The following is a 13,629-nucleotide window of genomic DNA, read 5'->3' as shown; positions in this document are numbered from 1 at the left end:
CCTGGTCAACACACCGTGTGGAAAAAGTAGGGAAAAGTATTAGCCACATCCGGACCACGATTCTATGCCGGACCGGTGGTGAAGGAGTGGTCGCTTCCCTAGCGTTTCTGTTCCACTACTAGTCAGTGTGTGACACGTTTTCCTGTAATTTATTTAACTTCCCGCAATGCTAAGCAGCACTGAGCTGGTATACCCGGACGATTGTACATTTTAATGATGAAATTTCGGGACTAAACGGCTAGGGGGTGGGGGGGGGGGGGGGGGGGCAAAATAAGCATTCGACATAAATGAGCTAATTTTGATTACCATCAGCATCGGAAAGGGGTTATTTGTTTATGTCCGTTTCATAATTTTGCTTGATTTAATTAGAAAACCTTTGGTCGGTGCGTATTGGGGGGGGACTTAATTCGGAGTTAGCGAGTGAGTGGAGATAGGCGATAGGAACGAACCTATTAAAACCCTCAAACGAATGGCTCGAATGCGGCAGAATGAAGGACGTTTCTAGAGAAGATAGTTTAAAATGTTTTATATTTGCTCCGATGGTTCTTATATGCATCAAGGTCGATCATGGATCATATCTTAACCAGTCAACAAATCTTGTAGAAAATGGCAGAGAAAAAAAATGGAGGAATATTCGTCGATTCATTGATTACGAAAGCAATAGCTGCGGGTAAAACCAAGTCACGGAGAGTTAGAAATAGCAGGGCGAGACCTTTCGTGGTTGTGGTGCCAAGGAAGAAGAAGTACTGGCATTGTCCTCTGAGATACGGACTCCGCACAAAACTGAAGAAGGTCCCAGAAGAGGGTGGTGGTCCTGTGATCGACGCGGTAGAGGCGCAGGTCTTCGCTCGGCAGGATTGAGTATCGGATCCAATCCCTATCGTTCCCCTGTAATGAGGACTTGGTATCTAGTAGGTCATTAGATGGCCGGCATAACCTGGCATGTAGCTAAGCCTAGAAGGAGCAGACGGGACCGGATGGGTGTTCGGACGATGGAGGGGCCACTATAATGTCCAAACTGTACTTCAGCGAATTAGACTCGTTAAGCTCCAGTGAATGGCACTAGATGATCAAGTTCATCTAGCACCGCTGGACATATAGATCTAGAGGCTCATTACAGATTGCAGATTATGAGTTTTTAAGGATTGGAGCAGACTTGCAACCCTTGCAACAGCCCAAATTCGCGAAATTATTGTAGCCCAGGATGAGTAACAAGGAATAGACAATTTTTTTCAGTGATCATCTGTACTTGCAAAACAATCAATTTCAAAGCGTTCAATCTTTATCAGCTGCAGCTTCTTGGCAAATATATAGGGTCAATTACTTAACCTCTTAGTTCTTGTATGTTTGGTAATTACTCATTGTGTTAACAACTCACCGAATTTGCGGTTTGAGGCTAGTTCCAGCTTAATAATTCGCTGTCTCTATTCGCAACGGTTTCATTATGATTATTTACACTAGAGATGCAAAGTACATTTTTCAAAATCTTTAAAGGGTTTTAAGTGCTCTGATCTTCTTGACTTAAATAACTCAAGGCTTAGAAGTCAGTCAGAATTCGATATGATATCCACAGGAAGACTCTTATGCCTCTAGCTTATTTACGACTAAATAATCAATTTTCCATCCGAAGAGTAAACTGCCTTAGGAATAAGATTAATAAAATGCATTCCCAGGAACTAGCGGCAATCCCCTAAAAAAAATACAAAAACTCAAAAACAAAAACAAGTTTTTAATACAATAAGCATTTATGCTAATAAGCCGTCATCACTGTTTGCCCTTGAGACAGCACGTCTCATCAATACAGTCATATGGTTGGTAAACGCAACATAAAAATAGCGCTCGTTTTTACGTAAATCTAACCATCGTGCTTCAAGCGCCGTTCCGTTCGGCAGTGACGTTCGAACATTAATGGGTTTTCTGCAGAGGCAAGTGATGATGATGGGCAGCAATGTGTGGTCCAGTTAAAAGTGCCATAATCACGTGTAATGTTACACCAATCTGTCACCAGCAGGCGACTGTTGAAGAGCGCATTTACGTTCCTCATTTTCTCAAAAGCAAAGCAGCTAATAACTAACGACGTTAATAAGGCGATTTATTTATTTACACGATACTTACGGAAGGTCAAAACCAAAGTGTTTACCAGCGATATGCAAAAATTAGGCAACTCATGTCAAGTCAACGACCGGAACTAACCGTATTGCCCTTCGTCGATAAATCATGCGCACGAAATGCAAGTGTCGCAAAATACGCAGTCCGGATATTTATTTGGCACTTGCCACCGGTGGCGCTTGTTTCCGGAAGTGGACGGTATTGTTAATGAAACGCCGCGTAGTACAGCATATATTTGCAGAAAATCGTAGCGCTCAACTTTGTAACACGCAGCATATGGTTGGGAGGGAGGTCGGTTTGGTTGGTTTGATTTGGTTTGTTGGACGCAGCCCAAGATTCTAGATCGTACGGGTGAATGAATCCCTGCACCTGAACGACCAAGACCAAGGACGAACGTTGGGGCGGCGAGAAGATTCAGATTATTATAGGGGGAAAAAACTACATTACTTCAGAGCATTTTTGCCCTTTTTATCACGGTCATTTAAAATGAAACTACATCACATTATTTATCTCGTATTATTGTAATTTAAACCAACCAACCGATCAAAAGGTAATGTAAAAAAAAAAATTATATATAAATCTTAAGGTTAATGTGAGCCAGCATACGGTTGTGCACCGGTGTGCCAACACATTAGTTTTCGTTCGTTGAACTTTAATTTTATACGCCAACACACAAAATAATTGCAACGCGAATGACACTGTGCTTGTTTTGCTCTCTTGCTCTACTTGCTGCACAGTCACGCACGTTGGCACTTATATTTTTGTAGTACCACTTGATGGTAGGTATAGGGGGTGAGCGAGAGAGTTCAATACAACCATATCAACCGAAGCGAATTTAAAATCACAAACACACGATGAAATATCGGCATTACTACCATGAACTGTTGGATTAAACCGCGATGAGTTTACGCTTTTTCGATTGGACGGTGGCTGTTATAACACATTTGAGAGATCTGTGATGGTGTTAGTAGAATTTGAAATTCTAAAAAATTATCCAAATTCGTTAAATTGATTTAAATATAATTTATATATTATCAACTTAATATGAGTTATACAAAAAAAAGTATAATTTACTCACAAAAATCAGTCAAACAATATGTGGCAATCGACTTCAATTTCAAATATTTTTAATCGTCGTCGTTAAATTTCCCCCCGCCTTGATACACACACACACACACACACACACACTATACGCCACTTAAATTGAAAGCAAATGTCTTGATCGACCATGCGCCTCCATTAGACTAAATGTGAAACACCAGGCACCTCCATCGGGTTTTTATTGCAAGAATCCGATTCAATCTGACGCCATCGTAAGCGTTCGTGATGGTGTGGCACAGTTGCTAATAAAATCCTTTTCTAATAAAGCAAACCGTATCTAAGAAATGCTTTTATCATCTTCCAAGTTAAGCATATTTTCCTACTTGAGTAGATGAAAAAATAAGATTTTTATTTTCAACCTTTCTTCCTTATAAAATTGTTTAAACATATTTTGGTTTGATTAATTGCATCTGTATTCGTACCCAAAAACCTTACATGTGTGTGAGAATGTCTCAAAAATTTTAGCATTCCAATCTAACCGGCAAACAACCGACCGTTGCCACTTACACTGGCGGCCTCTAGAAACTACCACCGGCGGAAGATATGACATAAAAATGGATTTTCAAGTGCCCCGATCGCTCCCGATGCGCATCTCCCTTAGCACTGTCTCTGTTTGTTTTCATGAGGCACAAAAACATACACGCCCAGCCAGTGCCCACCGAGCGCAACAGAGAAACAAATAATGTGACATTGTTAAAACAGAGCTAAAACGCCATAACGCAACCCATCCGCGCGCCCCATTTAACCCGCCACAGGTTGCCGGTCTACGGTAGTGAGTGCGGTGGTGGTGGCGAATGGTGCGGGTATGATAACAACCGAACCCAGTGTGCCAGTGCCGAAGACGATCGCAAGTGGATATTTTCGGATCCCACGGGGAAATCGATCGGCCAAAATGTGAACACGACCGACGGTGGGAGCCTTCAGCGCAATCGCACTGCTGGGCGCGTCGGAATTGCTGCTATCGGGAATTGGTTAGGAAAAAACTGCACACAAACACACACGCGTGGAAGCATGTCCGCACACGTCCGCCGAACCCATGGGCCCGGCGGCGTTCGAAAGGAAGAAGCATCGCGAAAGCACGAAGACCCACCAACACTCCGCGGGCAATGTGCGGTGCGGTGCTGTAGTGTAGTCTAAATGAGCTATCCTCGTACGCGACCGTCGTCAGTAACCAGTGAGTTGCCCAACGGAACGGAAACCAACATCGGACTACTACCGATACACAGCGGGGTACAAACCCAGTTCCACCGAGCGTTTACCGTCTTGCTTGACACAGTTTGACCTTGTCACAAGTGGAAGAGGATCTTCAAGTTAATTGAGGAAAAAACGTTCACGTTTAGACAACAAAAGTTGGTGATCAGAAAACAAACGAATTGATTGTGTAGTAGAGTACTCAACAACACACAAAACAGAGGCTCATCATGGGTGTTCAGGATCTGCAGGATCATGTGCTGGTGCAGTGCGACTTCGAAATCTTCGGTCAGGTGCAAGGTGCGTTTCGGGTTTCAATAACTGCAAGTGTGATGAGGTTTAAGGACATTACTGTGAAATCTTAGTGAGTGAGAGCGTAAACAGCGATCCATTTGAAGTGAAGTTGTGTCCAGGCACAAATGGCTAATGACTTCAAGTAAAGTCTTGAGCCAAGTTTAAGCTGAGCCTGGTGAATATCTCGTTGAAATCGTAAAAGGTTCTTCGTTCTCTTGCTGGCTATAGCCTCGAGAGTTCTTGATCAGACTCAGATGAGGCTTCCTTTACTTATGTTTACTCATAGCTGGATGACCTGCGAAGGATCCGGTTGTGATTTCATCCTTGATCCGACATGGACAAGTCAATTTTATATGCTTATTTACTTTATTTACTTCGAAGATACTAAGACTTATTACATGTATGCTATATCATTTAAATATTCTCTTTGCTCAAAATACGCCACATTGGACAGCCTCAGAATGCAATAAGAGCATGCACAGGAACACAGCAGACTGAAGCCTTCTTCACCTCTAATAATACCTCCACCATGTCCTATTTCCGTCAGTTGTTTACTTTTACTCTCCAATCGGTCAATTGTCTGTCTGTCATGTTTGGCGATGGCTGCCAAAGGGTGCTCTTCTGTTGACAACGCGTGAAATATGTCATCGTAACTTTGTTTTAACTTATTGACATCGTTTCGATATTGAGTTATTTTTACTTGAACGATATTACGTCGCAGAGGATGAGCTCTTGTCTGGAATGGCTTACCAACCTTGAGGCTTCATGTATGCCACACAGGACATACAGTTGAAGTAACGCAAACTTACTTTATCGCAATGGATTGACCGAATTTTATCGATTTTCTAGAACGTTCCCCGCACTGCCCCATTGCACGACTGTGGTCAATACAACATCATTGCGATTTTCGTCTACGATCAAAAGAGACGTAGATTTCGATGACCGAAAGCGTGTCCGAAAAACGAAATGACTTCTACCCGTGGCTAGTGCTGGTAGGTGGGGATTGTAATCGTCCCACACACACACAGAGAGACGTTAATCTATCACGCTTCATTAGCGTCTTCGAAGTCGAAGATATAAGCAGAATGTACCAGAAACGGTCGTACCGGTGTGCATATTTTTAGCATCGAATTTTAGCCCTCGCCGTTCGCGTGTTGATCTTCTCCCCTGCCCTGGCTGCTTCTGCTTCCCATCCGCCAATCAGCTCAGCATGTGTATCCTATTACTTAATTGTGTTTGGGACGCCGCATTGTGTCGTCGAGAGCGTTATTTATGGCCCGTTTCTTTGGACGAGCTGTCGTCTCGTGCCGATACGTTTGTTCAAAGGGCGTGCTAGGGAACTGACGTTGGTCGTACGATGATGAGCGGAAGATTGGATTTGCATCAATTTCGGGATGCACGTGTCGGAAATGCAAGGTCCCCCCCGATACATCCATATGTTCAATTTTTCTCATTCCTGAGATGAAGAAATATAATCTTATCCCTTTTTTATCTTTTCCAGGCTGTGGCTTCACCAAGTGCTGCCGAGACAACTGTCTGGCGCTGGGCATTAAAGGATGGGTGAAAAACTCCAAGCAGGGCACCATCATGGGCAAGATGCAGGGCGCCAAGGGCGATGTCGGTAAAATGTAAGTACGGCGCTCCACTAACACGTAGCTTAACCATGAAATACGGCTTCCGGGCGAGTGTGTGCGTCCCACCGAAAAATGGCAAAATGCAATGCACCAAGGACGCAGCACGCCGGGAATAGTGCAACGGGCGGCAGTGTATCTAGGTGAAGGTTAAGGCATGGATTAATTACCACCATATGTTGTCGCACGTTTGCGCGCCTGCCGGAAATCAAGGCGACCTCTAGAGACGAAACTAGCTTCTTTTATACGGCGAAACCAGACAGGTTGTAGTGAAAGTGATCGTCAGCACGAATACCAAGACTCTGAACAGTGATTTCCCTTACAGGCGAACATAATTCGCATTGAAAAAGCACTCTGCCTACCACTGGCAGGAGTGCGTCGCTTTCCTTTTTTTTCTAAAAATAAACAATCATAATAAGCATTACTTGTTGCCGTCTCGGAGAGCAGCGGAGAGGCTCGGTGGTACTTGTGATTTTTTGGCGACTTTTCAACTAAACAGACGACGCCACACGCTAACCGCGTTAGCGTACAGTGACACTACACGGGCGCAGACAGAAAGGTTTGAATTTTTTCTTGAATTCTGCTCCGTCGCCAGCCACGAAAAGTTTATCGCCCGTCCATCGTTATGTAGGCCGCCTTTTTTATTATTCCCGCACAGCCGATTGTTTGCTACAAGCAACGGTTGCAAAACCGATCTTACGAACTGCGCTCGAAGTAAGACTACGAAGACAAGATTCGTCGCCCCGCAGTTAACATCCCCAATATTGCTCAATAAATTAACTGTCAGCGCGCAATGCATTCTTGAGATAAAATCGAGTTTTTGTCTTGGGTTTTTCGTTGACGATCATGTGATCATGTGGATGGCAGGATCATGCTGCCCGATTGTAAATAGAGGATTTCGACGAAATCTCAACCTTGACACAGGCGCTTGTTTACGATGTGCTTGACCTATTTGCGCTATTTGTGCCCTCGGGACAACGTCGTGAGCTTTAGACTATAAGCTGTTACATTTCTTTGCAGTAATTATGCACAAACAATTTTATCAAATAATCATCTCTATCCCTCTCTCTCTCTCTCTCGATTTCAGGGTCGATTGGCTTTCCAAAACCGGTTCGCCCGGGTGCAAAATCGATAAGGCAGAGTTCACCAACTGGGGCACCTGTTCGCGGTTGGCGTTTACGGACTTTGCGATTAGATTTTAAGTTACGCACCCGCCGCCGCGTGGGACACTAAGCCTTAAGCAGTGATGTATTCTATTTTAATTTTTGGATAATTACGCTACGATAGACGTGCTTGGACAGGAATGCGTCTTTCGCACAGAGAAAGCGAAGCGATTCTCATGTGCATAGGAAGCTATTTAGATGATATTATTGTTGTATGTGTTTTTGTTTGAATGTATGTTTGGTGGGGTTTCGGTTGGTAGAACCGCGATCTGCATCTGCACTGTATTCGAGTTACCGGTATGGGAAGAGCGAGACTTAAATTGACAGCGGATGCCGGTTATAGCTAGTGTAGGAACAGAGCAGAACAAAAATGGTACTGAATGCGGAAGGAAGCAATCCGTTTCCGGTTCGCGATACACTTCCCCGGTTCCATGTGCATGTACTTACGCCACGCGACAAGCCAATTCACGCAACGCCTGAAAAGCAGAAGAAGAATACACAGACATTATACAGACAGAAAGACAGACACACACTCGCACACATTGCATGCAGTTTATCATCCCGCAAAGGAACGAACTCTTCGGCGATAGGTTAAGAATATTTATACGGAACTGTAAATACTGTGAATTAGGAACGTTGAACGGTGGAGGAGAGCAATAAAGCGTCAATCTAACCTGTGAAGTGGGGGCTTTTATTTCCCGATGCGAAGATGATGCCTGCCGGCTTGTTCGACGGGTTGTTTGGATGCTTTCGTACACGCACACACACCGATGCACACCGATTTGTTGCACAATTCTTAACACTTTCCCGTCAGCGGGGTTGAACAAGCCGTTGTTTTATATCTTTTTTATCGAAGCACGACTAAAAACGACGCACTAGAACACAGAAAAATGCCAGCTGAACAGCACACTCGCTAATAGCCACAGGAGAAGCTGGTAGTTAAATGTAATGTAAACAAACAGCGTGTTTGACAGCCGGCCCCGTGGCAGTGTTGCCAGTTCGGTGGGAAAACGAATTACATTTTTTTTCCGTTGCACAAGCACGGTACAGTGAGTGCCAAAAATATACGTGTGGCTTCATATATTTTGTGCTATACGGCGAGTTTGCAGGAATTTCATTTTTGGACTCATGTAAGGACTTATCTTCGCGCAATTATTGCGCTCTCAAACCATTACTGGTACTCGACTACATGGCACACTCTCAGTTTGCCCGAACATGGATAGCTTTATTGAGCTAGATGCACAGTTGTTGGGTCCACGGCAAGCCAAATTGTCTCACAAACAATATTGCTTTAAATCGCATTTATGTTTAACATTTAACTGTGTACACGAAGACATTTCTTTACACACAAAAATCAAACCCGCGAACCATTGTTGTAAGCAATTGAAAGAATTTATTATTCATAAAATCCATGATGATACAAAAAAATATCGCACAACAAAACGAAAATATTTTACTCTATTCGATGACAAAAAAACCCTTCCCCCCTCCCCCCTGTTTCATTGCATATTCTCCTCCCCGCCTCGCCAAACTATCCCAATACAACGATCCTCACGAAAATCACGGTCTTCCTAATGCTAACAATTTTCCACATTATTTACAAAAAACGAATGAACAAAATAAAACGATACAACGCGAGCTGAGGATGAGGATTGGAACGTACGGAGGCATACACACGTTTGAAGGAAAAAAAGATGAAGCACGCATGAGAGAATCGCAATGGTACGAAGAAGAAAAATAATACATCACAATTATGCCGATTGAAAGCGGAAAACGATCCAATCCAGTGTCCAGTTTTACTCCACCTGTGCGCTGCTGCCACCCGTACTAGTAGTAGTATTCTGCCACGAACGCCCGATAACGGCCAGTGGATTGAACGAGGCACACACGACGAACGACGACGGGAAGAGTCGCGTTCGGAACAGCTCCACTCATCTGACCGCCGCCAGCGGTATGTAGTGCGCCCGGTAGTAGTACGCACAGAACCCGACCAGTATGGAGAACGCGGTCGTAACGAACACGGACCGGCGGGACAGTTGCAGATGGGGCAGAAACCGGCTGATGATGGAGTTCGAGACGGGGGGTGGTTTTTTGCCGTACAGTTTACGATACTCGCGTTCGCGTTCCTCGTTAAGTCGTTGCTGTTTTCTGTGGTGAGGATGGAAAATGGGAGGATGAAATTATTAAGATAAGATTTGAGTAATGCATAGGAAGAGGGAAAACAAATCTCTCATACTCTTTGGCGATCATGGTTTCGACATCCTTTTCGATTACCCGCGGCGGGTACTTTCGGTACAAATTTTCGGCACTCTTTAGCAGGTATTCAAATGGGAGATCTTCAGGTAGCTACGGTCACGAGAAAGGTTTGTCATTAGTGTGGGGGTTTGAAAGAAAACAAATCGTTGCTAACGGCTGGCGTCGCTCTACCTGCGAGAGTAAACAATGTAATGATGCCATATCACAGTCCTCCTGAAATATCTCGTTCTGGCGATAGATCACGATCGCGGAGGTAACGTAGATCGGTAGCAGGAAATCGGACGCCAGAAAGTAGTCGTACAACCGTACCACCGACCGGTACGAGTTGAGACTGTGCCCGAACCAGGTCAGGTACCATGGTAGGGCAAACAGTGTTCCAACCGTCGATCTGCAAAAGAGAAATTTTGCTTTCCGAATTACAAATCTTCCCAAGAGCGTCCACCATCGGTCCATCTTACCTTTCCAGGTAGCTGCACAGGGCCGCATTTTCCCGGCGTACAAGCGGATAGATAAACATCAACCGTCGCTGCGTGGGTTCCATCGTTTCCTGCATACATTCGACCAGATGGTTCGTGGACAGTATTTCCATCACGTGAAATGCAACCTCTTCACCCACGACCAGTAGAAACGTGATAGCTACATCGTGGTATCCCTGCAAATTGAAACCAAAGATCGTTAATTTCGATTCAAAGGACCCTTACATTTAAGCGACTCTAACGTACTTGGTAATACTTCAAATGTGGGTACTTGATAATGACGCGGAGAATCAGCACGGTTAGCTGATCCTGCAGTGCCACACGCTGCTCGTACGGAATGCCCGGTGGAAAGCGCTTCAGCGAGCGATTCACGTCCAGCACCACCTGATTGTACTCCGGGTGGTTGTTCAGTTGCTCCAGCGAGGGTGCTGGATCGACCTGTTGTGGATCAACACCGACCAGCAGTGGCCAGATCTTTCTTCGCAAGTCATCTGTCATGGAACGAGCGGGAAATGTGGTTTGTTAAAAAAATTGTTATTTAGTTTTTACCCCACGCAGTCTTGGAACACCATCTTTGGCCTCTTTAGCGAGATAAAATCTCACTAAAGAGTTAGGTTGAATTTTGAACGATTTGAAATCGAATAAAGTCGTTCGTTACGGGCCGTTGCATCGTGCCGCACGTTGCAAGGGACTCCTCCATTACGCGCAAAAAACACCATCCTCCGCGTGTAAAACCATGCGCGCCCACACACACACACACATAGATTCGGTTGAATTGGATGTTCGCGCATGAACACCGTTTGTGAAGCAGTGTTTTAACTTTCACGCGCGCTTCAAAAGTTTCCCTCTTGTTGGCGTCGTTTCGACCTTGGCAAAATGAAGCTTCTCGCCGTTCGGTACAGCCAATAAACGTGCACACACACACTCACCATTTATAAGACCGTACTCCGATTTGGCAAACTGCTTCCAGGTCTCGAGCGACGTCTTCGGATCGTCCAGTGCGTTTTCGATTTTTATGCGTTTCAGTTTTTCCTCATGATTTTCCGGAACTAAAATGATGGCGAATTGGGGGAAACTAAAAGTTATTCGCGAGTGTTGGCAACAGGCAGAATGAGGTCACTTACATTTTTCGAAGCTTAGCTCAGTTGGTTCGTCGGACCGTCGATGATTGTTTGGCTGTACGAGTGCAACGTTTTTCCCGGCCAGTCCGGGTGATGTTGTGCCGCCGTTGGAGGAGGAACCGTCCCCATCCTCATCGTTCGCCTCAATCAGACGCGTTGATTCATTTATTTCATCGTTTTCCTCGCTACACCGTTGCACCCCACTGCAGCCTTCATTTATACGCGACAGTTCCGATTCGACGTTATCACCGTTCTCGGACGGTGCAGGATTACATGACGCATCATCCACGGCAGGCATCGTCGCTAGAGATTCACTGTGCTGCTCATCGCTATCTTCCGCTTCACGGTAGGGCAAAGTGCGCTTTTCCATTGGACCATTAAGCTGTTCCACCCGTTCCATGGTTTCGTTGCTCACATTCCAATACGGCAATTCAACTATCGGTGTCACTGTACTGACTTGGCTGGCTGGTTGGCCCCTTTATCCGAAGCACTGAGTCATGTAATCGAGTACCACCTCCACCACCGATCGCTCCAGCGTGCAAAATGGTAACACAACGCGATTCACGCCGTGCAAATCGCAGCTTATCGATTTTCCACCACCGAAACGGTGAAGAGCAATTGTTTTTCTCTTTCTTTTTTCCTGGCTTTGGTGTTGGAGATTGTTAATATTTTTTGTTGTTTTTGCTTTTCCTGCGCGACACCACCTTTCAAAACAAATCTTTTTTCTTCGCCCGAGGCCAAACTGCGGGCCCAAACAACGCGTTTTCGCCGCGCGCCGTTTGACAGCTTTTCGCCGTGATGGGGCGAAAATGTTCAGTTTTCCTTTGATCGTTTTTCATTGAGAAACAATAAAATTTATTTTAAGTTGTGCACAATTGCCCAATTTTAAGTGTATCAGCATTTTGAACAGTATTTCATAAGGATTTAATATGGGTTTATACAAAAATAACGCTTTGGTAAAAACTTGTCTCAAACAACGATTTGACAGCCCTGACATGTTGGGGCGAATTTTACACCGCGCACCCTGTGGAAGATGCAGGAAAATAAATTTGAAAAACTTTGCGTTACGAGAAGCAACAATGAAATTCAGCTCTCCTTTACATTCCTTGTGTTCTTCGACTGTGAAAAAATCTTAAATGAATCCCTTGACGTTGAGCAATAAAGTAAAATAATGCTTTATTTACATCCTTTCCACTACATTAGAGGGTCTTTCCTGCTGCATTCCTTCCAGATAAAAGCGATGGCCACATAAGCAACCTGAACACAATGCGATATCATGCGATTCAATCGTCATTTCTTGCTTTCGGTAAGCGTTTTCATAAACTGAATCACCTCCGGATCACACATCAACGAGCTCTTCTTCTGGTTCAATATCATCGCAAATATGTCCATCCGCTGGTTGGGCTTGGCCGGTCTATCACCCCTATCACACGTATCCCGGTCATTCAACTCACCGTCCTGGTCGGTGGAATTGATGCTACTGTTCGTGGTATCGTTACTGTTTGCTGCACCAGGCGAAAGCAGCAGATCACTCGGTCGTACCGGCGGATTAGCGGCAGCGATTCCCGCCGTCGGAACATTCGCCGTGTGTTTAGAACCATTTTTTGTTTTCTGTCTCTTGGGACGTGGAGCACTGGAGGCGTTTGTTGCTGCGGAAGAAGTGCTGCCCTTATCCTTCGAATCGTGCTTTTCATACGGTGCCTCTTTGCCCGTTTCCTGCAACCGTTTCTTGACGTGCAGATTGAGCTTTTCCTTGATTTTGATCTCACTTTTATCGTCGCTTTCCATCGTTCAGGGCAACGTTCTTATCGTTGGCTAGCACTTTCACTCTCGTTTCTTATCGTGGAACAGCGCGCCCCGTTGCATGATGTAAACAAATGGTGTGAATCATCCGTGCAGGTCTTTCACGGTCTATTTGTAGCAGCTGTACAGTACCTAATTGCTTCTTGAATTAAGCCTTCATTGTTCTTTTATTGCTGAGCAGCATTTATCTTCACAAATCGGTAAATTTCAAGCCTGCAAAAGTACATAAATATTAGTCCAAGAAGAATGTAAACAATGCTGCCTTGTAAAGGAAATGTCAAACCCCAGCATGGGAGAACAGGGCTCGTGGATCATTCAAGTTTTTCTTCACTCCGCTGAAAAACTTTATAATTTTGCGTTCAAATTGAATTTTCTTGAAATATAAATAAGTTTAAATTTTCAAGGAAGCTCAACATAATACTAGATTTGATGATAGTTTCGTTATTAAAACTAAACGCTTTATCGCCCCGCCAATATAATTCGC

At 44.5% G+C, this 13,629-nt stretch overlaps 4 protein-coding genes across 5 annotated transcripts in view; 1 reads left to right on the top strand and 3 right to left on the bottom strand.

The window, feature by feature from the left end:
• LOC118509161 (phosphoglucomutase-2) overlaps positions 1-8,714 on the bottom strand; it is a 60,910-nt gene extending 52,196 nt beyond the window's left edge. Inside the window, exon 1 of the mRNA XM_036049411.1 lies at positions 8,164-8,714. The gene's annotated coding sequence lies outside the window, so the exon portion shown is untranslated. The remainder of the gene's footprint in view (positions 1-8,163) is intronic.
• LOC118509164 (acylphosphatase-2) lies at positions 4,194-8,170 on the top strand. 2 transcript variants are annotated; one of them, XM_036049419.1, is made up of 3 exons: positions 4,194-4,701; positions 6,197-6,323; positions 7,414-8,170. In XM_036049419.1, exons 1-3 carry the CDS (start codon positions 4,632-4,634, stop codon positions 7,526-7,528), a joined length of 312 nt encoding a protein of 103 aa, XP_035905312.1. In that variant the 5' UTR covers positions 4,194-4,631; the 3' UTR covers positions 7,529-8,170. The 2 variants fall into 2 exon arrangements, with proteins under 2 accessions (XP_035905312.1, XP_035905313.1); XM_036049420.1 differs by lacking the exon at positions 4,194-4,701 and adding an exon at positions 5,850-6,111.
• A 280-nt stretch (positions 8,715-8,994) lies between the features above and the next one.
• LOC118509159 (TBC1 domain family member 20) lies at positions 8,995-12,098 on the bottom strand. The gene is made up of 7 exons (XM_036049407.1): positions 11,346-12,098; positions 11,151-11,270; positions 10,468-10,712; positions 10,204-10,397; positions 9,917-10,133; positions 9,726-9,835; positions 8,995-9,637 (listed from the first exon to the last, which is right to left on the bottom strand). Exons 1-7 carry the CDS (start codon positions 11,740-11,742, stop codon positions 9,421-9,423), a joined length of 1,500 nt encoding a protein of 499 aa, XP_035905300.1. The 5' UTR covers positions 11,743-12,098; the 3' UTR covers positions 8,995-9,420.
• A 389-nt stretch (positions 12,099-12,487) lies between these two features.
• On the bottom strand, positions 12,488-13,541 carry LOC118509160. The gene has a single exon (XM_036049408.1). The coding sequence runs from the start codon at positions 13,128-13,130 to the stop codon at positions 12,633-12,635; it is 498 nt and encodes a 165-aa protein (XP_035905301.1). The 5' UTR covers positions 13,131-13,541; the 3' UTR covers positions 12,488-12,632.
• Between the last annotated feature and the right edge of the window lie 88 nt (positions 13,542-13,629).

This window comes from Anopheles stephensi, chromosome 3 (assembly GCF_013141755.1).
Source record: "Anopheles stephensi strain Indian chromosome 3, UCI_ANSTEP_V1.0, whole genome shotgun sequence".
Lineage (NCBI taxonomy): Eukaryota > Metazoa > Arthropoda > Insecta > Diptera > Culicidae > Anopheles > Anopheles stephensi.
The sequence above is the reverse complement of the archived record's forward strand: the minus strand, read 5'-3'. Positions and strand labels throughout refer to the sequence as shown.